This window comes from Parastagonospora nodorum (genome assembly GCF_000146915.1).
Source record: "Parastagonospora nodorum SN15 chromosome Unknown scaffold_2, whole genome shotgun sequence".
Lineage (NCBI taxonomy): Eukaryota > Fungi > Ascomycota > Dothideomycetes > Pleosporales > Phaeosphaeriaceae > Parastagonospora > Parastagonospora nodorum.
In genome coordinates, this window is record NW_001884550.1 from 1109399 (window position 1) to 1133727 (window position 24329).

The 24329-nt window shown below is 51.7% G+C and overlaps 12 protein-coding genes across 12 annotated transcripts; 6 read left to right on the top strand and 6 right to left on the bottom strand.

Moving 5' to 3' along the window:
* Positions 1-85: 85 nt before the first annotated feature.
* SNOG_01591 (hypothetical protein) lies at positions 86-2629 on the top strand (the record flags this gene model as incomplete). Its single annotated transcript, XM_001792176.1, has 4 exons — positions 86-188; positions 251-372; positions 418-2162; positions 2213-2629. 4 exons carry the CDS (start codon positions 86-88, stop codon positions 2340-2342), a joined length of 2100 nt encoding a protein of 699 aa, XP_001792228.1. The 3' UTR covers positions 2343-2629.
* Positions 2630-3644: 1015 nt separating this feature from the next.
* Positions 3645-8502, bottom strand: SNOG_01593 (hypothetical protein; the record flags this gene model as incomplete). The annotated part of the gene is made up of 5 exons (XM_001792177.1): positions 3645-6343; positions 6403-6576; positions 7025-7724; positions 7771-8308; positions 8366-8502. The coding sequence occupies 5 exons, from the start codon at positions 8500-8502 to the stop codon at positions 3645-3647; spliced, it is 4248 nt and encodes a 1415-aa protein (XP_001792229.1).
* Positions 8503-9812: 1310 nt separating this feature from the next.
* Positions 9813-10987, top strand: SNOG_01594 (hypothetical protein; the record flags this gene model as incomplete). Its single annotated transcript, XM_001792178.1, has 3 exons — positions 9813-9911; positions 9971-10449; positions 10567-10987. 3 exons carry the CDS (start codon positions 9813-9815, stop codon positions 10985-10987), a joined length of 999 nt encoding a protein of 332 aa, XP_001792230.1.
* A 603-nt stretch (positions 10988-11590) lies between these two features.
* SNOG_01595 (hypothetical protein) lies at positions 11591-12662 on the top strand (the record flags this gene model as incomplete). Its single annotated transcript, XM_001792179.1, has 3 exons — positions 11591-11716; positions 11763-11963; positions 12018-12662. 3 exons carry the CDS (start codon positions 11591-11593, stop codon positions 12660-12662), a joined length of 972 nt encoding a protein of 323 aa, XP_001792231.1.
* A 238-nt stretch (positions 12663-12900) lies between these two features.
* SNOG_01596 (hypothetical protein) lies at positions 12901-13680 on the bottom strand (the record flags this gene model as incomplete). The annotated part of the gene is made up of 2 exons (XM_001792180.1): positions 13304-13680; positions 12901-13218 (listed from the first exon to the last, which is right to left on the bottom strand). Exons 1-2 carry the CDS (start codon positions 13466-13468, stop codon positions 12901-12903), a joined length of 483 nt encoding a protein of 160 aa, XP_001792232.1. The 5' UTR covers positions 13469-13680.
* Positions 13681-14347: 667 nt separating this feature from the next.
* SNOG_01597 (hypothetical protein) lies at positions 14348-14705 on the bottom strand (the record flags this gene model as incomplete). The annotated part of the gene is made up of 2 exons (XM_001792181.1): positions 14348-14438; positions 14485-14705. The coding sequence occupies 2 exons, from the start codon at positions 14703-14705 to the stop codon at positions 14348-14350; spliced, it is 312 nt and encodes a 103-aa protein (XP_001792233.1).
* Positions 14706-15306: 601 nt separating this feature from the next.
* Positions 15307-15738, bottom strand: SNOG_01598 (hypothetical protein; the record flags this gene model as incomplete). Its single annotated transcript, XM_001792182.1, has 1 exon — positions 15307-15738. One exon carries the CDS (start codon positions 15736-15738, stop codon positions 15307-15309), a length of 432 nt encoding a protein of 143 aa, XP_001792234.1.
* Positions 15739-15997: 259 nt separating this feature from the next.
* On the bottom strand, positions 15998-16293 carry SNOG_01599 (hypothetical protein; the record flags this gene model as incomplete). The annotated part of the gene is made up of 2 exons (XM_001792183.1): positions 15998-16070; positions 16217-16293. 2 exons carry the CDS (start codon positions 16291-16293, stop codon positions 15998-16000), a joined length of 150 nt encoding a protein of 49 aa, XP_001792235.1.
* Positions 16294-16666: 373 nt separating this feature from the next.
* On the top strand, positions 16667-17239 carry SNOG_01600 (hypothetical protein; the record flags this gene model as incomplete). The annotated part of the gene is made up of 1 exon (XM_001792184.1): positions 16667-17239. The coding sequence occupies one exon, from the start codon at positions 16667-16669 to the stop codon at positions 17237-17239; it is 573 nt and encodes a 190-aa protein (XP_001792236.1).
* A 500-nt stretch (positions 17240-17739) lies between these two features.
* On the top strand, positions 17740-18369 carry SNOG_01601 (hypothetical protein; the record flags this gene model as incomplete). Its single annotated transcript, XM_001792185.1, has 4 exons — positions 17740-17748; positions 17909-17954; positions 18099-18266; positions 18320-18369. 4 exons carry the CDS (start codon positions 17740-17742, stop codon positions 18367-18369), a joined length of 273 nt encoding a protein of 90 aa, XP_001792237.1.
* A 443-nt stretch (positions 18370-18812) lies between these two features.
* Positions 18813-19287, bottom strand: SNOG_01602 (hypothetical protein; the record flags this gene model as incomplete). The annotated part of the gene is made up of 2 exons (XM_001792186.1): positions 18813-18994; positions 19164-19287. The coding sequence occupies 2 exons, from the start codon at positions 19285-19287 to the stop codon at positions 18813-18815; spliced, it is 306 nt and encodes a 101-aa protein (XP_001792238.1).
* Positions 19288-21789: 2502 nt separating this feature from the next.
* On the top strand, positions 21790-23164 carry SNOG_01603 (hypothetical protein; the record flags this gene model as incomplete). Its single annotated transcript, XM_001792187.1, has 2 exons — positions 21790-22186; positions 22215-23164. 2 exons carry the CDS (start codon positions 21790-21792, stop codon positions 23162-23164), a joined length of 1347 nt encoding a protein of 448 aa, XP_001792239.1.
* Positions 23165-24329: the final 1165 nt, after the last annotated feature.

Below are 24329 nucleotides of genomic sequence, written 5' to 3' on the forward strand. Positions count from 1 at the left end.
CTCACCCCCATGTGTACTACGGCGAAAGCCATTCGCGCAAGCACAACCGCGCGAGGACATACTCTGCGGTAAGTCTTTTGCCGCCATGCTCAATGTTTTCTCCGCTGACACGCTGCAGAATGTAGACCGCTCTGGCCGCAATGCACCACTTTCCGAGGGCGTGTCTGCTGGGCGGCGCATCAGTCACGGTACGTACCTGCAGTCGTAGAGTGCATGCAAGAGCTTGAAAGCTGAAAGCTGACTGCTGCAGATGAGGTGTCCATGCAGCCGCGCCGCTTCCTGATTCAGGTCGACGAAACCCTACAGACGCTCCTCTCCCGTGAGGATCTGGATGAGAACTACCAGATCACCATAGATGACAAAGGACCAAAGGTACTTCACCTAGCTACTGTTAAAATCACACGCTGACATGTGCAGGTACTTTCACTCGGGACCCTCGCATCCAATGCACACAACAAATTCGACGTTCGCGGCACCTATATGCTCTCCAACTTGCTCCAGGAGCTCACCCTCGCAAAAGACTATGGCCGCAAGACCATTGTGCTTGACGAAGCACGCCTCAACGAGAACCCCGTGAACCGCCTTCAGCGACTCATACAACACTCCTTCTGGGACGGCCTTACCCGCCGCATTGATGGCTCAAATATTGCAAAGGTCGGACGGGACCCGAAGGACTGGACTAAGGACCCACGTCCCCGCATCTACATTCCACAGGGTGCACCCGAGCAGTACGAGTACTACACCCGCATCGCGCGAGAGCATCCTGACATGCGCCTTGATGTTCAATGGCTGGCCAAGGACTGTGACAGCCCTGAATATGTGCGAGACCTGAACAAGGCGCCCGGGCTGCTCGCCATTGCTATGGAGGAGTGGATTGATCCCGTCACCAAGAAAAAGGACCTGAGAGGCCTGCCATTCGTGGTGCCCGGCGGTCGCTTCAACGAGCTGTACGGCTGGGACAGCTACATGGAGTCGCTTGGCCTGCTCATCAACGACCGCGTGGACCTGGTGAAGCCAATGGTCCAGCACTTCTGTTTCTGCATCAAGCACTACAACAAGATCCTGAACGCCAATCGGACCTACTACCTCTGTCGTTCGCAGCCACCCTTTCTAACCGACATGGCACTGCGTGTCTACGAACGCATCAAGCACGAGCCCGGGTCGTTGGAATTCCTGCGCGAGTCCATACTTGCCGCTATCAAGGAATATAACTCTGTCTGGATGGCTGCACCACGCCTAGATCCCGTTACCGGTCTGACGCGGTACCGTCCAGGCGGTCTCGGTGTACCGCCCGAAACAGAAGCCAGCCATTTCGAGCATGTGCTCAAGCCATACTACACTAAGCATGGTATGACTTTTGAAGAGTTCGTTGACGCGTACAACAACCAGCGTGTCAAGGAGCCGGAATTAGATGCCTACTTCCTCCACGATCGTGCAGTACGCGAATCAGGTCATGACACTTCTTATCGACTTGAGAACGTCGCTGCAGACCTTGCAGTCGTGGATGTCAATGCACTTTTGTACAAGTATGAGGTCGATATCGGTCGCTGTATTCGCAACCACTTCGGAGATCGTCTTGAGATCCCTGCAGAGTTCTGTGCCGGGAACATGAAGCCTGGCCAGATTGAGACATCTGCCGGCTGGGAACGCCGCGCTAGGAAACGGCGTACTCAAGTTGACAAGTATCTCTGGGACGAGGAGGCTGGCATGTACTTTGACTATAACACCGTCAAGCAGGAAAGGACCGGCTACGAAAGTGCAACAACCTTCTGGCCCATGTGGTCTGGTCTGGCTACTCCTCGACAGGCTAGCATACTTGTTGAGAAGGCATTGCCGAAGCTCGAGGTTTTTGGTGGTCTGGTCTCTGGTACTGAAAAGTCCCGCGGCCAAGTCACTCTCGAGCGCCCCAACCGGCAGTGGGATTATCCTTTTGGCTGGGCACCGCAACAGATCCTTGCATGGGTCGGAATGCAACGATATGGGTACGATGCCGAGGCACAGCGATTGGCTTATCGATGGTTGTTCATGGTTACCAAGGCTTTTGTTGACTTCAACGGTGTCGTCGTGGAAAAGTACGATGTCACCAGGAAGATCGATCCTCACAGGGTTGAGGCAGAGTATGGTAACCAAGGCAGCGACTTCAAGGGTGTGCCGCGCGAAGGGTGAGTCTGCTACCTTCCATCGTAGACTTCTCATGATTAACGTCTTATAGATTCGGTTGGGTCAACGCAAGTTATATTTACGGCCTCACGCTTCTTAGCGCCCATCAGCGTCGCGCGTTGGGCGCTTTGACCGACTATGATAGCTACGAGAGAGCGGTGTCCGACCTCGGCATGGCCTAAAGCCTGCTATTTTGTACTTGCATCAATCACGACTTCATGACATGCATTCAGGTCGGATGCTAGATCTGGGCTTCTGCATTTCAGCGAGTCAATGAACGTTCACTCGTTAAGTGGCGCAATGTAAAAGATGATCTTGCCTCTGGGGAGTTTGTTCGGAGTGTTCGCGGCTTTGATATGGAGATCCTTGGTATTAGTGCGAGTTGACGGCAGGGTGGAAATGTGGGGGTTTTCGGTATGGTTTGACTTAGGCTTGAGCTATGATCAATACAAGACATTAATACTCCAAAGGTAGAACTTCCATTAGAGAGAAGGAGCTCATCCTCGTATTTGATTATTGGCTTCATCAGGTATCAACAGTGTTACGAGGCCACCGCATGTAGCTGCAGCTGGGAATTGCCTACACGGGCAACATCAAGATTCCACAACAACCACGACGCCCGGTCGCAAATACGACCACTGGTCAGCCAATTCACGGTATTCAGCGACAATCTGCATCACTCCGATCAATGAGTCACTGCTTCTGCCTTTATTAATTCTCGAAACGATGTATTTGCCTCAGATCTCTATCGCCTTTCGAGACAGTTTTTGGAAGTATGCATAATGCTTCTATGCACCACCACTGACCGTCCACCGCCAAGATTCCAGAACAGGTAGTGTCCCGCCACGACGCCCGTTTTCTTAGTGTTCAGACACTCCTTGGAGATGTGGGCCAGTGCGTCTTCACGGTATGGTAGTTTCTCATCTTCGGCCAGCTCCTCCAAGGCTGCCAGACTACCTTAGAATGCTTGTTGATTGGAGATTAATGAAGAGGTTGTGGAGACGCGGCTATGCGGCTTAAGGTATGCGGAAAGGGTTTGCTACCTGGTCATGGCGACAACGTCAGGCACAGAAGCATGTGGATTGTCTGATGCTTGCTCCGTGCTTCCACGTGATGAAAAACAAGTTGGATGCATTGAGATCCTACATGACGAATACAAAGTCTCAGCTCCTTCCACAGTGCGAAGCAAAAGCGCACAAAGGACCACAAGACGCCATGTCACGCTCCCGAATTCTCTTTAGTTGAACAAAAAATTGTTTTCTGAATCTAGCCCAAAACTCTGGGCTAAATGCGTCAAAGTTGATTCGACTCCTAAGGGCAATCCATAGATCTGCCATGCTAATTTTCCTTTCCAGTGTTGAATAAGTGATATCTTTGCCGAACGCCAGGAACCCCTTTGCTGTTGTTGAGAATACATGATTGCTGTTGAATGCAACACATTACCGCCTATTTCTGCCCATTGCTGGGCGTGTAGTGTCTATCGTCTAAAACATGCCGTCGATCTCGCCAGTTTCGACGTCGACATCGATGTTGAGGTATCCCGGTGCGGTGGGCAGACCGGGGATGGTCTGGATATCCGCGGCAAGCGCGTACAGGTATCCTGCACCAGCTGCCATGCGCACGTCTCTGATGGGGACAGTGAAGCCGGTTGGTGCGCCCTTGAGCGCTGGGTCGTGCGAGAGCGAGTATTGCGTCTTCGCAACGCAGATGGGCAGGTTGCCGAGTCCCTGCTTGACGTAGGTGTCGACCTTCTTCTGTGCGAGCTCGGAGAACTCGACCTTGTCGGCACCGTACATCTTCTTGGCGATGGTCTCCATGCGCTCCTGCACAGTGCCAGAGTTGACGTCGTAGAGCAGCTTGAAGTCCTTGGGCTTCGCAGACGCGGAGATGATGCCGTTCGCGAGGTCGATAGCGCCCTTTCCACCCTCGGCGAAGTGGTTGGCGGGAATCGCGTCTTCGGCACCAGCGGCGATGGCCTCCTCGCGGATGACATCGATCTCAGCTTGCGTGTCTGTTGCGAAGCGGTTAATGGCGACAACAACAGGCACACCGTACTGCTTGGCGTTCTCAATGTGCTTCTTGAGGTTGACACAACCCTTGCGGAGAATCTCCACGTTCTCAGTGCGGTAAACCTCCGCGAGTTGAGCACCAGGGCTGATGTCGGGACCGCCGCCGTGCACCTTGAGTGCACGAACGGTAGCCACAATGACCACAGTGTCAGGGACAAGACCAGAAGAGCGGCACTTGATGTTGAAGAAGCGCTCGCCACCCATGGTAAAGTCGAAACCGGCCTCGGTAACGACGAAACCAGTCTGCTCGTCGTGGTTCTCATCCGGCTCAGTACCGGCGAGCTTGAGAGCAAGCTTGTCTGCCAGGACGGATGAAGCGCCGATACTGATGTTAGCAAAAGGACCGGCGTGGACGAAGACGGGTGTGCCTTCAAGTGTCTGCATCATGTTGGGCTTGATGGCATCAGTGAGCAGAGCGGTCAGTGCACCACCAGCACCAATGTCGTCACAAGTAACAGGGTCACCAGCACGGGAGCTGGCAACAACCATGCGGCCCAGGCGCTCGCGGAGGTCGTGGAGGTCATTGCTCAATGCAAGGATGGCCATGCACTCGCTAGCGACCGAGATGTCGAATCCGGTCTCACGAGTGTGTCCCTTCTCAGTAGGTGCCTGGCCAATGGTGATGCCTCGCAGATGTCGGTCATTGACATCGAGGACTCGTCGCCAGGTGATGGTCTCAGGGTCGATGTCGAGCCTAGCAAATTTCCTGATCTCCTCCTCGGTAAGCTCATCTGGGTTGGTCTTGTCGATGCCGAGCTTCTTCAAGCGGCGGAACATGACAGGTACGAATTCGCGCTTGCCCTTCTTGGTGGGGACAAGGCGCTTGTAGAGGGCGGCATCTTTCTGCGTGCTCTCATGGAACATGCGCGTGTCGATGGCCGCAGCGAGCAGGTTGTTTGCCGCAGTGATGGCGTGGATATCACCAGTCAAGTGCAGATTGAACTGGTCCATGGGGATGACCTGACTGTATCCTCCACCAGCGGCACCGCCCTTGATACCAAAGGTCGGTCCCATGCTAGGCTGTCGCACGTTGGCGAAGCATATCCTGCCGAGCTGGGCACCCAATGCCTGCGCTACACCAATGGTAGTGGTCGACTTGCCCTCTCCAAGAGGCGTGGGGGTAATACCAGCGATGAGGATGTATCGTCCGTTGCGGCGGTGCTCGAGTCGCTTCAACAAAGAGAGGTCGACCTTGGCCTTTGTCGAGCCATATGGCTCCAGCTCGTGGGGCAGAATACCCACCTCCTTGGCGACGGTGGTGATTTGCTTGGGGTGTTGTTTTCTCGAGATGACATGATCGGCAGGAATGGGGTCCTCGAGCTTGAGCGACAGAGGGGTGATCTTCCGCTTCTTCTCGCGGTCAAAGGTGGCATCGGCTGAGTCGACGAGGTTCTGCAGCAGCATGGCAATCGTCATGGGCCCGACACCGCCTGGCACTGGTGTGATCTGTGACGCGACCTCGGCGGCGGACTCAAAGTCGACGTCTCCGACCAGCCTCTGTCCGCTCTTCTTCGTGTCATCGGGGACGAAGTTGGTGCCCACGTCGATGACGACAGCACCGGGCTTGAGCCAGTCGCCCTTGACGAACTGGGCCTTGCCAATGGCAGCGACGACGATGTCGGCGCGCTTGACGACCTCAGGCAGGTCGGCAGTCCTCGAGTGGCACACGGTGACGGTGGCGTCGGCGTTCTTCAGCAGGTAGCTGACGGGGCTGCCCACGATGTCGCTGCGGCCCAGCACCACGGCGTTCTTGCCCTTGATGTCGACGCCCGCCTCTTGCAGCAGCACCATGACACCTTTGGGCGTGCATGGCGTGAAGAGCGGCTTTCCGCCCCGCTTCGCCAGTTCACCGATGCTCTGGACGCCAAAGCCATCGACGTCCTTCTCGTCGGCGACGGCCGAGGTGATGGTGTGCTCGGAGATGTGCTTGGGGAGGGGCAGCTGCACGAGGATGCCGTGGACCGCGGGGTTGTTGTTGTACTCGTAGACGAGGTGCAGCAGGTCGGCCTCGCTGGTGTCTTCGGGCAATTGCACGAGCTCGCACTCAATGCTGGCCTCCTCGGCCGCCTTGAGCTTCATGCGCACATACGTGCTCGAGTCTGACCGGTCGCCCACTGGTGTTTGTTAGCATTCACTGTCCTGCCTGCATTCGTGTGCCATGTCATGTGCTCACCCTGGACAATCTTCAAGCTCGGCTTGTACCGCGGATTCGCGCTCTGCCTCTCCTTGATCTTCGCACCCAACCGCTCGCGGATGCTCTTCGCAATGGCAGTGCCATCGATCTTGGTGGCCGTCATGGTGAATGCTGTGGCCGAGAAGTACCTGGTCGCGTACACGCTCGCCGGGGCTGTATATAGAGGGCCGGGCGTTCGTGGCCGACAATATTTTCTGGGCGGGGTAGCTGTAGCTTGCGGAAAGCAACGGGCGGGAGCGAGAAGACGTCCGCACATCGGATGCAAACTCATGCTGATCCAGGTCACCTCAGCGTTCCTTTTCCAACTCTAGCGGGTTTGGTGTTATCATTCCGCTATCTGATTGTGACTCAAGACGGGTCCGCAAAATATTATTCAAACGCCCGGAGAAAGCTGAAAGCCCGCCGACGCCAAATTGGCGGCCCGCACCCTTGGATTACGTATTGCCAGGGACATATTTGCCAGGTACAACAGCACCACACTAGATCATTTGTAAGAGTAGAATATCACCGGGCATGCTTCGATTCTCTGTCTATCATCCAGAAACGTTCCTCACTATGCGGAGGGCTTCTTGCCTAGACTATAAATTCTCCATCAGGACACCGTACAGCACAAACAGCTGCTGAGCCTTGAGCTTCAGCGCTCCGGACCGTCCTGGATCGCAGAGCTGGCTGAACCTATCCGGATGCCACCTATTGCGCTCCTCCTTCAACCAATCATAGCTGAAGCTCCCTGAGCCGCGCAGCAGAACCTCCAAGTCGTGGGCACAAATGCCCAGGCAAGCCTCATCGTTCTTGGTCTGCTTGCATCCAGCCCTAGTGCACACAGCCACATAGTCGGCCATCCTCAAGAACCGAGTCACCGGACCTGGCCGCATGCTCGCGACGTCGTCCATGAAGTGGAGCCACGCAGCTCGAGCATCGACATAGTGGAGGCGGGGATGATCGAAGTCCAGCCAGGATCCATGCGCGTATCCCTTCACGCCCTTTTGATCAATGACGATGTACCAATCTGCTTGCATTCTCTGAAGCACCTTGATCAATTGGCCCTTCTTTACCGATAGCTCCCAGGTATCTCTGGTGACTCCATGAGGACGACCTGACTTGGTACAGACGGCCCAACGGAAGTATTTAGGCTCCGTCTTCTGTACGATAGGACGAAGGCTGTAGCTGACACTCGGAAGCCTAGCGTGGACAGGTTCCTCACCCAAATGCAGGACGAATGATACGTCTTCCTCGGGGATCTGCTTCTTGACTATCGCAAACTGCTCGCTCGATGGTGCGTGGGCACTGATAGCCAGATGCTGGGTACATGAGTGACTTTCCTTTTTCTTCAAAGTGTCCACTTACCGCTATCTCTGCGACATGTTCTTGCCCAAAGATGCATTTCTCCAGTCCTGGCCACAAGCTCCACCAGGCTTCTACCAACATGGCTGATCGGAATTGCCTGTCGTTAGCGTGGGTAGTCTCAAGGTAGTATGAGCCGTCCCTGTTCCACTGAACGTTGATGAGAGAGCCCTTCTTAAGGGAGCCCATGGTGATGTTTTGGCCGACACGTGTGCTGGAGCTCAGGGAGCACATATGTTTGTGCAGCTCGTCTGGAACGTTACCAGAGCAGGCCCACGCAGTCTTGCTCCAAGCCACAAACGAGTTGGCGTGACCGAGCTGCACACGTAGTGTGCCTTCGAGATCCGTCGGTTTGCCGAACCTACCAACGTACTCGCGGAGAGGGCCAGGCACACCTTTGCCGAGACGGAACGTCGTGGCACCATCCTTGAAGGCGTACGCGAAGAACCAAGAGTCAATAGTACTGCCAAAAGCTACCCATGTAACCTTCTCGATATCGCCTGCCGCAAGCTCAGCGAGTGGCTGGGTGGGTAAGTAGCTTCTGCGATACATTATTAGCTGCTTGTTAACACACAATAAAGCAGTGTCGGTCGCTTACGCAGAGTATCCATCGCAGGTGGCAACGAACTGTCGGTTTTCGGGACCCAATGCGATGATGTACTGGTCGATGTCGAGACGCTTGAGTCTACTCAGGGCATTAGTGATGAGGTTCGTGTCGGTGTTTATCGAAGACATGACCGGGGTCACTGCTGCTGCCTCAGATCTGCTGTTAGTAGGTAACTTGCTCCTCGTGAAGCAAGTAGAGCGTGTTGTCGAGGTGTTGCGGGGTACGCGCGTGTCGGAGTTGAAATAGAAGGAGCGTTTGCGCCAAGACTGCTGACTAGGCGACGGGACCGTAGGTGACAGCAACCGCAAGAACACAAGGTGAAGACGAAGCGAAGATCAGGTGAAGACGATTAGACGTGCTATTTGTGCTCGTGCTATCCAGGATGTAGGATATGATCTTGTCGAGAAAGGAATCTCACGGCACTGTTCGGTCTGTGTTGGCACACTGCCTTGATCTAAGGACCATGCTGAATGAAGGCACACCTGCAGAGCACCTGGGCATGAGCACCCACGTCGGTCCACCTGAGTGTAGCACCGATCATGTCACTCCGTAGACCGGGACACGGGCACAAAGCACTCCCCAGATTCTTGTCCATAGGTCCCAGATGACTTCGTCAGCTTGTCGTAATGTCGGGCGCTTCACGGCTAAGAACGCGTCAGGACAATTGCGGTATGGGTGAGTATAAAGCGCAGTCGCTTGAATACAGATAGATATAGGGTTCCAGGCTCTTCGGATGACAGGTCATCTTTCGATAATCCCGTTCCCTGCCTGGTCTGGGCCGTACTGGCTGATAGAAGTAGCAGGTCCAGGGTGGCATGGGTAGTTTTTGAGACAGCGCATTGAAAAGAAATAGACGCGAAGAATCAGGCAATGACAAGGGTGAGATGGACATGAAATATTGAAAGACTGAACGATGACGTGAAGCATGACTTTGCAAGCTTCCTAGGCCATTTGTGAGAGAATGAATACTCCACCAGCAGGGCTTGCACTGTGATTGCACCGGCGTCAGAAGACGAGAAGCAGTCTGCTACTATGCGGGTCTTTTCCCGAGTCACCGTGGTGAGGCAGACGGCTCTCTGCCCCAGTCATTGTTCATGGTGCTGAAATGCGCTACAGGCCTCGACGGACGAAGGGGATTACATAGTGTCGAAGACTCACACCGAGTGCACTGCTGAAGTCAGAGACAGACAGCTCTGGCGAACTTTATGTTAGCTGAGTGTGCGATGTCTGGAGCAGAGGGTGAGTCAAGGTGTTGGGAGAGATGATGTCGCTTGTACGAACGGGCGATTATGCGGACGCTCCCCGCTTTGGCGCTAGCTCGAATTTCGACAGCCCACTTCAAACACCAAACCAGCGATATCAAGAGTCACCGAAATTGCTAGAAGCCACCTCCGCTACATAAAATCGCCGCCCACCGCCTCCCCGACACACCGCAATCATGAGGCCGATTTTGCTTTCCGGACACGAGCGTGCGCTCACGCAGGTCAAATACAACGGCGATGGCGACATCATCTTCTCCGTCTCCAAGGATCACGTTGTGTGCGCGTGGTGTTAGTGGTCACTTTGAAGGAAGAGACGAAGACCAGAGGCTGACAGGATGCAGACTCACACAATGGCGAGCGGATAGGAACCTACCACGGTCACCAGGGTGCGCTCTGGACCGTCGACGTCAACCCCGATTCCACACTCCTCGCGACTGGTGGCGCAGACAACACCCTGCGGTTATGGGAGGTCCAGACGGGAAAGCTCCTGCACACCTGGGAGTTCAACACATCGATCAAGCGCTGCGAGTTCTCGCCCGACGGCAGGCAACTACTCGGTGTGACTGAGAAGCGATCCGGTCACCTCTCCACCATCGTCGTTTACGAAATCAACCCCGACCCCGAGGCGAAGCAGAGCGACGAGCAGGTACTGAGAATTGTCTGCGACGAGAGCAAGGCCACCGTTGCTGGCTTCAGCTACCTGGCCAAGTACATCATCTCAGGACACGAGGACGGATCCGTTACACAGTGGGATGGCAAGACTGGAGAGCTCCTGAGCAGCAATTACGATGTGCACGAGCCGGACATGCAGGGGTATGTTCCAGAAGATCCGAGACAAGATACAGGTGCTAACAGTTGGCAGTTACTGATCTCCAGTGGGCGCCCGACCGATCATACTTCATCACAGCGTCAAAGGACAAGTCCGCCAAGGTACGCCCTCGCGACAAAGCATGTGCGCTTCGATGCTAACCGTGTGCAGCTCGTCGATGTCGAAGATCTTACCGTTCTCAAGTCCTATGTTACCGATACACCTCTCAACAGCGCCGCCATCACGCCCGTAAAAGACTACGTTATCCTTGGTGGAGGACAAGCCGCCATGGATGTCACCACCACCTCTGCCCGCCAAGGAAAGTTTGAAGCGCGTTTCTACCACAAGATCTTCATGGAGGAGATTGGCCGTGTCCGTGGTCACTTTGGACCCCTCAACTACGTCGCCGTGCACCCGCAAGGCACCGGATACTGCAGTGGAGGAGAGGACGGTTACGTGCGCGTACACCACTTCGACAAGCCATACTTTGACTTCATGTACGAGGTTGAGCGGGAAGCGGCGAGGGAGCAGGCCAACTTGTAATTGCCCAGCACGATTCATGAGGGATGTCTGGGGTGATGCATGCATGCAACGGCGTTCCGGCAGGGTTTTGGCTCTTCAAAAGTTCAGGAGAGCATGTCTAAGTCTAGGGACAGTATTGAGAGCAATGTATGCCCGCTGTATCCATGATAGAATGGGACGCGCAAAGCAGCACTTGCCGATAAGAAGTGAAGGAAGGGGCTCGGACGAAGCCTGAGCGTGATGCTCGATAGCCACTTGAAGCAGATCACAAGAAGCCTTGCAAGAAATGTAGAGCAAATGTAAAGATTCAACAACAACCGAATCGCACGCGTGACGCGCCCCAGAGATGTGATTGGCCACATGATTTAAGCGATTGCGACTTCTACTTTGAACAACATTAACAACCGTCATGCTCTTACATGTGCATTGACTGAAATTAGCAACATGGGCAAATAACTCGCCAGACTGTTATGCTTCTTCCCTCCAACATCCACAAATCGAAAGTGTGTGGCATTGGCATCCCAATGCAAGTATGCATCAACAGCACGTGGTACACCCAGCTAACATCACGGCAGACCCATCTTCTTTGCATCCGCGTTCCTGATCCTGCTCTTCTATTTCTCGATGGGCGACACACATCATGATCTGGTTCCGGCAGAGCCGTCGCGGGACTTTCACTTCAAGTTCGCAGTGCTGAAGGGATACTTCATGCAATCCGAAGACTCCACCGATGATGTGACTTTTGACTTCGTACGCTACTCTGTTCACTCGGTGGGCACGTGCTAATTCTTCGCAGAAGAAAAGCAACTTCGGTCTGATCAACAGAACCTACGACACCGACGTTGCCAGCGCAGAGAAAGAGCAATGGAAGCGTTTCGAGGCCCACATACGCACGTTAGTCTCGCAAGATCCATCCATCAAAGTAATTTGGCTCGGCCGCCACGGCCAAGGATGGCACAACGTCGCTGAAACAAAATACGGCACAAAAGCATGGGACGTTCGTCGCCGCCTTCTTCCTCTCAACCTCAACATCACCTGACCTAACAAACAGTGCTACTACTCCGCCCTTGATGGCCACGACGGCATCACCTGGGCCGATGCCAACCTCACCACTGCCGGCCAGCAACAGGCCCTCGACGTAAACGCCCTCTGGAAACAACAATTGCCTCACGGCATCCCCGTGCCAGAAACATTCTACGTCTCCCCGCTAACGCGCACCATCGAGACCGCTGATCTATCCTTCAACGGCCTGGAGCTGGGGTATAAGCCCTTCATCAAAGAACTATGCAGAGAAGCACTCGGCATACATACGTGTGACCGGCGCTCGACGAAATCTCACATCGCGAAGACGTTCCCTCATGTGACGTTTGAGCAGGGGTTCAGTGAGCCGGATCCGCTGTGGGAGAAGGACTATCGCGAGCCGCCGGCTGCGAGGAGGTATCGGTTGGCGCGCTTCTTGGACGATGTATGGAAGAGCGATGACGGTGTGTTTTTTAGCTTGACGAGCCATTCGGGCGCGATTGCGAGTATACTGGAAGTCATAGGGCATCGTAAGTTTGCGCTTGAGACGGGAGGGGTTATTCCGGTTGTTGTGAGGGCAGAGAAGGTGGATGGTGCCAGAGAAATTCCGCCCAAGGAGCCGAGTGATTCTCCACCCATGTGCGATAGGCCACCGGAGATGGTTGGAGCTGTCTGAAAAGATGTGAGTAAATCACGAACAGGTCTGGTAGTTGTCATGGTTCATGGATGTATTGGGTTCGCATTCGCACTCTGATGCAGAGTGCCAGAACCGCTGGTTCGATATCTCGCCGAATCATGCAAATCTAATGATTCCTCCATGATTTATGTCCATCAATAACGCCGTGAATCCACGCCCGCTAATCCATCCATGTCGCCAAGATGACGTCCTGACGTCCACACCATCAGTCCACCCTCTATTTCTTGTTCGGGAACTTGGGCTGGCCAATCTTGTCACCCCGTAGAATGACGTTCAACGTGCGCTCCATCTTGCCCAACAGACCCTGGTCCGGCGTCGCAGTTCCGCGCTCAAAGTCGGCTACGATAGTCGGTGTAGTGTTGCACTTCTGCGCCAAATCCTTCTGCGTCATCGTCGTGCCCTTGTCGTTCTTCGCCTCGGACCGCGCCTTGCTAATCGCCTGTCCCACAACCGTGCCCACCGTCTTGGGCTTAACGATGTCGTCGGAGCGATCGACCTTGGTAAGGCGCTGGCCCTCGGACGAGCTGCTGCCGACCTGGGACTGGGGATTAGTAGACAGGTAAGCGGGTGTGTCTCGTTGTGGAGCGAGGCTGGTGGTGTCAAGCGGGGGTTCTACTTACGGCGTTGGCCGAGGCGTACTTCTTCTCCGTGGCGATGATGCCGCCGGAGCGCTGGGCAGCGTTGAGCGCGGCTTTGCCTTTGACCACGGTCTCTCGGGGTCCGGCTGCGCTGCCGCGGGTCCGGCTACCGATCTTGGTGACTTCGTCCCAGCCTAGTCCAGACATTTTGAGAGAGTTCTTGGGTAGTGTGAGAAGAAGTTGGGGTATTCGTGGTGCCTGAGGCTGACAGAGGAGTTGTCCTGTGCGGTTGGCGGGGGAGGTGGTGGTTGCTTCTTATATCGTTTGGGCAGAAGCGTTTGCTGAGTAATTTGTCAAGCGGATGAACAGCAGCAGGTTGGTAATTGAATGTGCAGTGATAGAGGCTGTTTTGATGGGCGCTCTGGAATTTATCGGGCTCTTTGATAAACGACGCAAGGCGGCGATGAGTCGGAGCTGCTGCGGTGAGGTCACCGCCACACCCTAGTCTCGCTTAGGGCACGCGCTCTCGAAGATTCCATCGTGAGTTCTGCTTTGCAGCCCTTCCGCCCTTCTTTCACCACCCAACGTCTGCTTACTCTGTGGCTGGCTTGTGAACGACGTATCATTGAGATGGGCTCGCATTATCCGAGATGAAATCTATCTCTATGGACCACCTATAATCACGAATCCCAGCCCTCAAAATGCTTCCAGGGACACAATCGCGAATCACCGAGGAGACACCATTGGGCCTCGAGATGATACACACGCCCAATGGCTCATCTCATGATGACCAGTTGCCATACAGCTGGAAATTGCTACCCACCTCTTCAGTATACGTCGTCTCTCCTTCCCAATGAGAAACTCGTTTGTCAATAGAGGAAGATCAACCCCCACCCGCTTCAAGCCCGTACTTGTACTATTGACCTAATGCTTGGGTGTCTGATTCCTCTGCTGTGGACAGGCGCTGGTGCTTGGAGCGGGACATATGTTTGGTTACCCTGTCGATTGGAGAAGAACGTTCACGCAATGGACAAGATCAGTGTTGCTTTCACAGAGTAACACCCGCCATGTAATCCTAACATTGGACTAAGACATGATCTCGTAGAACTTGGCCATCAACAGATTGTTGGTCCATGCACATTCCAAACAAAACCTCCAGTGAGCCCTCTCCATCTTCCTGCAGTGCAATCTAGGCCGCTCCGTCTCTTCTTTCCGTCTACTACTTCCTCCACGCCCAGAACACACTGAACCACGACTTCTCCCCTGCCTTCTCGTCGGTCTGGGTGATCTTCCGTGCTTCCGCTTCCACTCTCGCTACCGCTGCTTCATCCCTCTTCTTCGCTCGTGCGTAACTGTGCTCTTCCCACGAGAGTTCCTTTTCTGCCTCGCTCAGACCGAGTTGGCCAGGCGGATCTGGAAGTATTGGTTTATTAATGGCGGACATGGTGTTGCTGTTTCGCTCGATATGTATTCGAGACCTTGTGTGGCGTCGAAGAATGAATGGTTGGAGTTTGAAAGATGTGGATTGTTGAAATCCGTGTGGAAATCTGCACCGAGGTCTCCGAGGCCGCGAGCAGGTCATACAATGCGAAGATGTGAATCACCTGGGCACACCGCGTGACAGTAGTGAGTAGCACGCACGGTCCCTGCTCGCGTCTTCAATAAATTGGTTCGTGTCACGTTGGCGTGTTGGGAAGCAAACAAATCATGTCGCAACACGCAAGTACATTTAGTATCTCTGTGATGTGCATTCAATGTTCGTGCACATGTACAAGTTAGTTGAAGCAGGGATTAACATTTAGACTGAATGTTATATCGGCGAGATTACAAGAAGGGGCAGAGCATAAAGGCTAGAAGTACGCAATGAGACTACAGAATAATGACAAAGGCTTGAAACTTTCCACTTCACTTATTTTCCCCAAATCTCACCGACAGCCCATCCGCTGACGCAAATCCTGATTGCGTTTCAATTTGGAGTACAGTGTCGTGAGTGCTTTGGCGATGGAATCGCCCTCTCCGTAAGAAATATCAGGATTGCACGACTCCTATGTTTGGAAGTTTAGCATAACAAGTACATATAATGATCGGGTGTCACTTGCGTGTGTCAACTCCTCTCGCGTCCCATAGCCAGCTATAAAATAGCGATACGTGGCCGGCTCGTCGTCCCTGAAGCCGGCACGCAATACGATCTCCTTCTCTTTGCTATCAGCTTGTTCGCTGCGCTCAACTGTCTTGCCAAAGAGTTTGTAGATATCGGCGACAGCCTTTTGCTCTTCTGCCGACTGTCCTGGAGTCACAAAGTCCCATTTGTCAATGCCATGTTTGCTTTGGTGCTCTGGATGCGCTTCTTGGGGTGCTGACACACGGCGCTGGACAGTTTCTTCGTCTTCTCTGCGCTTCTTCATCGCCGGGGTCTCATACCCTGGAGTTACCGATGGATCAGTGTAAGCGACGGGCTTGGATCTGAAGAAGTGCATGGTGTAGAAATATAGTAGAAAGGTGGGTAATTCGTTCTTAGATTGCTAGTATCTAAAGTTCCCTGCTTTTATACTAAAAAGCACAGGTTGTTTGCGTGGGTTGTGAATTGTGAATCCCAGGGTGGTGACGACTCATTGTGAATCGCTTGAGTCCGCAGACCAGTGACTGCTCCGGGTTGGCTTGAGTTAATGTAAGCGTTTTTCGAGCGATTCGCTTGCAGGTATGATATACAGCACAGTTACTAGGTGATCGAGATCGCTACCATGAGCTTGGTTGCATTTTGTAAATCCGCTTCCGCTTCGCAAAATCCGTGAGCACCGATCCAACAGAACTAGTTCATCGTCAGAATGTTCTCCTCGAAGTTTTCATATCAAATGCTAACGGTCGTCTTCCAAGCTCGAATTCTGTATTCAGCTCCCGGGGCAGTTCGTAATGCCTCGATATGACAACTAAAGCCTCAACACGATCGCGAACGACCTAGGTGCCTGCATTCTCAGGATCGTGGCTTCTAGCTGCCTCTTCTCAACATCACCGTAGCGATCTTCAGCGGACATTGCTGACTTCGTGTCACAAAATCGCGGATGCGAGGAGCAATGCAAGAGGAGTTGGTAGTTATCGCCCCCAAGGACCTCGCGCACCCGCGTGTGGCGTGGGGTCCTGCGCCCTAATCTGGAAGCATTTTGCGGAGCCGCAGACAGACTCCACAACATCCGCAACTGCCATCGATTGCATCATCCGTCAATGGTTAAATCGTCGCGCAGATTGGTCGCGATTGGCTTGTCCGTCCGGCGAGGGGTAGGAGATGGGTCGCTGGCTTATATAGTCGGGCCAGGTACCGTACCAGGAGTGCTGTCAGCCGTCAATCTCCAATCTTCTTCCTCCTAGCTTCTCAAATTCTCAGCAATATCGCATACATAAATACCCATCATGCCTTCTATTCACCCGCTGATCGATAATGGTATTACCAAGGGCGACGAGCACTTCAAGGGTGGCAAGCTGTACTGCCACTGCCCCTCCAACAAGGTCGAAGTCACCTTATCCAGCAACGTCGCGCATAACCACGCCTGCGGATGTTCTAAGTGCTGGAAACCAAAAGGCGCGCTCTTCTCAGTGGTCGGTGTAGTCCCAGTTGATGCACTCTCCGTCACCGCAAATGGCAACAAGCTTCACGTCGTCGATTCATCCGCGGCCATACAGCGCAATGCCTGTAAGGACTGCGGCGTCCATCTCTTCGGCCGCATCGTCAACGACCATCCGTTCAAGGGCCTGGACTTCGTGCACGTGGAGCTGAGCGACAGCAAAGGATGGCAGGAACCCCAATTTGCTGCATTTGTGAGCAGTATTATCGAGCAGGGTTTCCCGCCAAATCAGATCGACGCTGTCCGGGAGAAGTTCAGGAAGGAGGGCTTGCAGACGTACGATGTCCTGAGTCCGACACTCATGGATCTGATCGCGACGTATACTGGTCAGAAGAGCGGCAAATTATCATCAAAGTTGTAGAGGAAATAGAAAGCCGATGTTTCGGTGTTGGGGCGATCCCGACTTTATGTACAATTTGCTCCATGAGCACCATGATTTCACACTAAGTCTCCACACACCACACTGATCTGGCCACTCTAGCTGGGAATTGCTTCCTAAATCTCATGGCCTTGATGCATTTTGCTCTAACGTACCCATAGATCGTGCCAGGAAATGTAGCAGTCAGGTGCCAATAACAAGAACCGGACAGTGCTTATTCGTCCTTTCCAGGCAAGCAGGCCAATGCAACATTTCTTAAAGACCTCGATCAACCTGAAATTTCCCACAAGCGAGGTTGTTCAAGTCATGTCTTAGTGTCATACCAGTCGACGTCTGTGCATACACTTTCGCTGTCGACTCGTACCATGTTGCAATGGGCGACAAATCTAGAGGCCAGCCATAGCAACATTTGTCAAATGCGAAATGGTGAGAATTCCGCAATGCATGTTTAGTATGTCTTTGGCTAATGAGTATAACGCAAAATGGCAGATGTACGTACTCATCTTAGCGACGTGAACGTCCATTGCTTATTCACAAGCCAAGACGTGAATTCGTTGATCAGATAGTAGAGTGACTACACCACATGTTCAAGTGACGTGTCTTCTGGTGAGTAGAAATTGACAGAAATCATTGAGGCCTGATATCATTCAGCCTTGCTTCACGGATCTTCATTGGCCTGACTGTGAATATGTAGCCAGTGAGTATACGTGATCTAACTTTGGACACATCCCAGTGACTACCATGGCGCGCAGCATCACCATGATGCTTCTCTTAAATTTCTAGACCTTTGAACTGCGTTCAATCGATATCTAGGTATAAATCTTAAGCTCAGACAACTCAGTTACAGAAGGCCATAACACTCAACCAGTTGCTTTCGACAAACTCTACAATCAAATCAAGAACCTGGCCCAATTCAAATCCTCGTCGACGACCAGACACAATATGAAGAATGACGGCCCCCAGCCGAATTGGAACGCCTCAGATAGGTCAACGATGGATCGAATCAAGGGTACGTCGTCTTCGTGTGCAGCAAAATGATCGAAAGAGTACTGTCGCTCACAGCAAAACAGAGCGAGTGGCACGATCGTACCACTGTAGGACAGCAGACATAGGACTGTGTTTCGAGTCAGCATACGTACTGCATCTACATCATGGCCACAAGACTCGTAGGCACCGTTGGCAAGCAACGATAAAGCGTCTTTCCTATCCGACCAAGCCAGCAGACGACCTATATATAACTGGTTATCATGGAAAAGATTCGCATGCGTTGAAAGCGTTGAATCAATGGACACTCGGACTGAGATAGTACGTTCTTGAGAAAGATACACTGGTATGGCAAATTTATCAAAGAGTCAGGCAACAACAAATGAACGTGCTTGGAGAGCTGTGCTCCAGAAGACAAATTGGTCGCACGGTGTCTAAGCTCTGATTACTACTAGAGAATAGCTGTCACACAATATGCGCGCTTGATGACACTCGACAACTGACAAATATGTTAAGTAGTACTGAGATATTTTGAAGAGATTTCCATTCGTTCACCTGTTAATATATGTACCTAGGCGTCTGAGCCCTGTTGATGCTCATTCTGTCTAAATATCTTCATCTCTTCCATAACCTCCTCGATCTCCTGGGATGTCAGAGTCTTGCTTACACTTGTGAGGCAGTCTGATAGGCTCTGAATACGTGTCGAAGGATCATTTTCTGATCTAAACCATCTCATTACGACCGGTCTTTTGCCTGGGGGCGCTAGCTTCAACTCTAATTCAGTAATGTATAGCTTCTCCAGAGGACTTCCTTTCTGTATCGGGCATGTTACTACTTCCACGTCACCCACGTGAAGTTTGCTAATAAAGTCTTTTTGACACTCCCAAAAGGTATCTGGAACCACAAGGTCAGTTCTGCTCACTAATTTGCTCATATAAAGGCAAAGTGTTGTACTTGCCCATGATCTTCAGCGCTTGACCGGCTTCATCTTCGTTATAGTCAAAGTTATCCATTTGATCTGTATTGATAAGATCTTTGTCGGACATAGTGATGAGTTTTGTTTGGACGCGAATAATTTTCTCACTGTTTAGAAAGGATGTTCGGAACTGGTAGTATGTTAGAAGCGTTTTGGCTTTGACTACCGGTTTATATTGCCTGTGATTCACGGCTTGCCACATACAGTATGACTCGAACACAAAACTAATAAGACGATGACGAACCCAACAAGATGAGTCTAACTTTTGATGAGACTTGCGCATCTTTAGACTCACCGATGGTCTTTGCAGTTCAAACTGCGTACTTTGTCTGCTACACGTTGCGCACCCAGTACAATGCGCTCCATACACGTACGAAAAAAATACTACACCTTAGAGTAAATCAAACCTGTAGCCTTAGGTAGCTTGTTGAATACACTTTGTACGTAAGTGAAACTTGGCGAACATATTCCAGTGCAGGTAGAGCATGCCCTTTCTGAGTTGGAGAGAAAGTATCGCTGGGGAAACAACTGTTATCATAGTATTTTTGGTCGCACTATAATTCCATTAGGATAATGATACGACTGCATCTAAGCGCTAGTGTACGTCCGCCTCTCGGAGCCTCTTCACTTCTTCTAGATCGATTTCCGGCGCATATTCTAGAGTTGCGAGGAGTTTTTTCAAGGCAGACACTTTTCCCAGTCTTTTAGTCATCTCTGATTCGGCACAGGTCAACACACAAATGTTACATGAAGTATCGTCCCAGTAAGCAACTACAGAGGACGCATACCCCATGTCATTCTCCCGTCTCTTGGTAGTGATTCGCAGTTTGGCAGTTCCATTATCTTGCATAAATTGAGGTTATTTCCATTCAAACATCTCTGCTCAAATCTGTTAGTAATGCCTACAATCAGATACTGCTATTCCACAATTGTATTACCTAAACACTGGTGTTTGAGCTCTTCGATGCGCTCTTTTTTCAATTCACGTTCCGCTTCTCTATCCGATGCCTCAGGTGACGACATGAAGGCTATACTTGATCGTCTGCGTCTTCTGAAACTTATCAAACTGATAATGAAAATTGATTGAAGTATGTTCAAAATGGTTATGTTCAGGATGATCTTGTAGGTAATAGCACACAGAGAACTATCACAGATTTTATATTCCTTGAACAAGAGTCATGACCGATGAATCAGGCACATTTCATTTATGGGAATGACTCTCTGGTACTCACTCGAGAGGATGAGGTACCACAAAACTGCATGCACAGAAGGTATAAGTTTGATCATTATTACCTCAAGGAGAGTATGTATTGTGTGCAATTGTTGGTGTTGATTATATATGACGTTAGTGACATTTTGGGAACTTTCCTCGCTTCGTTGAGTTGCGATATTCTCACAAACCTGGGTAGCTCTTGATTGAGTATTGGCAAGATCTGTCGCCGCCTCCTCATGCTGCGTCACTTAATTAAAACATGAAGTGATGTAGAGATCGAGTCAAAATGCAACTTACTTCGCGATATTGTGCTGTCTAGATTCCGTAAGGACTTGATCTTCAATCGGCTTGAGCGCAAACGACGAAGTACGGATCAAGCTTTGAGCCAAGCTTCAGAGTCAAAATTTGTTTGATTGGTTCAGTATGCTTGTTGGTATCAATATCGCAATGGCTCTTGCAGACGCTAGGTATAGGGATCTTTCGACTCCTTGCTTCCTGCTTGGCTGTTTATGCAATCTCTACAACTATGAGTGCAATTTGCAAACAAATAGTCTGCATGGAACAAGTATGAACTTACCTGCGCTCAATATTTCCATCTATGGTGGAAGGATGGTATGCACTCTGTGACGTCATCTGTTTGCATTGTATCACGAGGCGGCGGCAAAATTCTTGCCTGCTCTGCACCTACACGACATGAGCTAATAAAAATTTAAGGGTATACTAATTATAAGCTTATTGGACCCTGAATGTACACGCAGGTCTAAGATACTCTACCTAATTCTGTTGAAATTCTTTGAGCATGTACAGGCCATCTCTTCACCTCTTCTTCTCCTCTCGTCAGGAAACGGTGGGCAGGAATTGTGCCGATGCCTGGTAGCATGACGAACGGAGAAAGCGTGTGACATTGAGTAAGCACAGCGGCTGCGTACATGACGTGAGTCACTGTTGATGACTCGAACCTATCCATTCTGCCCCAAAGCCGCGTCAACCTCCTCAGCGAAATTCCTCCACCTTCCTCTTCCAAATAGGCAAGGCTGCCAATGCGGAAGGCTAAGAGAAGAGTGCTTATCTCAACTGCGGGTGATTGGCCAACACCCACTTTGCGTTGGCTAAGCTTCGTCGACGTGGACCGGACCTAGGCCGTGACAGGCTTAGCACGCCGCAGGTGGACTGGTGAGCTTTGAATTGTATTAAGAGCCAGGACGAGCGCCATTTTCCAGGCCTACAGGCCACGAAGAGATAGCACGTAATAACGTCCGAACATACAAGTCGGGCTGCTACTGGTACAACACATCGTGAATGGGAAAAACAAGAAAGAAAACGACCCCAAAGCAGGGACGAAGGAGATCCAAAACAAAAATGACCGATTTCTCCTCCGGCGAAGTCGTTGCGGTCACTAGTACAAAAGGCGTTGAAACACCCCATAAAGAGCCCAGGCTCACCCAGCTCTGTATGTTTGAAGCTGGCGAACCCATCGACCTCAAACTCGCAAGGACCGCCGAGTATGTGAAGGATCCCCGGGAATACCTCGTCAGAACGATCGGGGAAGAAACTATCAAGGCCCGTGGCGATGTGCTGTGCATTCCAAACAAACCTATCGAAGGCGACTTCTACGGCACGAGTGTGAGCAAAGCGCATTTCGAGACACATATTGCCAAGCTCCTCGGCAAGGAGCATGGCCTCTTCTTCATCACTGGCGTACAAGCGCAGCTCGCTGCAGCCAAGGCTCACTGTGAGAAAGCGAACAAGGAATATCGTAGGGTGGCACACCTCGTGTCATTTAGAGGTCGCCGAGAACAGGGCGTACAAGGAACTTTATCATCTAGATCGCGTGCTACTCGGCAGCATTCCAAAAGAGCTCCCGACTGTTGAGGAGATCCAGAAGGTTCTGAATCTGCCTGAAGCCGAGCGCCCAGCCGTCATGATTCTGGAGATCCCAAATCGCGTCTGCGCTTGCGAGACCTACACATTCGAGCAGCTCCAGCAAATCAGTTCCGCGTGTAGGAGCGCTTCAGTCGCTCTTCACATGGACGGAGCTCGTCTCTGGGAAATTGAGCCGTATTATCAAGCCACTGCTGGCAAGTCATTTGCAGACCTTGGAGCACTTTTTGACAGCGTCTACGTCTCGATGTACAAAGGTCTCGGCGGTGCCACCGGAGCGTTCTTGTTGAGTAACTATCCGGACTTTATCGACGATGCAAAAATCTGGCAACGGCGGGCTGGAGGCAATGCTTACAGTTTGAGCTACTATTGGATCGATTGTCAGCGCGCTTTCAATGAGCACATTGGCACGTTCGCAAGCCGACGGGATAAGATGATTGCAGTTTCAAAAAAGGTACTGAAGGCTACGTCAGCTTACAAAGCTAAAGACGGTGATCCTGTTGTGCAGTTCAGACCATCGGTACCTAATTGCTGCTCAACACACATAATCTTTCATGGCTTCACCAATGACGAGATTATAGCTGCCAGAAACAAGGTCCAAAAAGAGAAGTATGTCCAGGCGTTTGGATTCTTGAGGCCGAAGATGAGCAACAAGCGCTTATCGGAGAGATACAAGGTCTTAGCTGCGCCAAAGTTCAGCGTGTCTGATCAAGCAGGGGGTATAGCGACCGCGACAGATTTGACGCACTGGACTGAGTGTACAATCATTCCTGTGACCGAGAAGCTGGAAGATGGAGTCTTCGTGGATGCCTACGTCGAGCTTTGCAAGGCGCTCTTCGAAGCGAAGCATTAGTGTAACTACTTGATGAGAGACAATACTCTGATATGCAAATCTTTACACAGGTGGACTGTACACAGTCTCTCCCAGAGCTGCCTTCTATGCTCGCAGAAGCAGCCGTTGATTTAACTCGGCCGTATCATAATCTTACAACTGCCAGAAGGCTACAGAATTTTGTGCCGCGCTTCGTCATGGTCAGCTCTTGAGACTCTAAGGTACAATCGGGAATGCTGTTTGAGCGAAGACAGCAAGCCGTCGTTATCGAACATTCCTTCATCTACTCCACCCACAACAAGCGGTGTGCATGGTCATAGTTTCACGTAGCGTCGTTACCCAAGGGTCAAATACCTCAGATCTGACATCTTCTGCCTGAATGTACAGCACCGAGCTCTAGGAAGTGAACCTTTGCACCCTATGGCGGAGCCGAACCTTTTACGAACATAAATGGAGACCTTGGTGCTGACCTCCAAATGTTTTATGGATAAATGGCCCGACTGCATACATCTATCGAACCACGGATCAGCACTTCCATCGACTTCTATACCGCATCAAGCGCAAGTTTGCCGCGCTCACTTCCACATCTAGATCAACTTATTCCCAACTCCACGTCCCCGTCTAGATCCCGCACTATCTACAAGTACCGGCGGCATTCCCACTGAATCGTAGTCATGCAGATCCAACACCTCGCCAAGCATCGTGATTGTGGAGTACCGCCGCCATCTCGGACCGATTTCGTCGACACGAATGAGGCTCACAAGCTCGGAACGTGGCTGCTCCGAACATTGGTGGCCCTGTATCGGGTGTGGCCATGTGATGGAGATCTGAGTGTGAAGGTTTGCATAGGATGTTGGTGTTTGATTAAGGTGCAGTGGGATTTACTGCCGAGGGGTAGAGTGTGACGTAGTCGGGTGAGATGGCGGGGGTATCGATCGTGTTGGCTTCGGATCTCGGGATGACTATGGGATTTCACTTGTAGATTGAATATTGAGGCGTGGAGGGAGTCGAGCTCGACAGTCAATATGAGAAGATACACAGTAACATAATCTGTGGACATAACATTCAATATCAGAATCCAACCAACGCCACTATCCTAAATACATTAAACATAAAACCCATAGCCACTTGGGCGCAATTTCCCAATCCAAATCCCATGCCCGAGATATCGGTACGCCAGATAAAA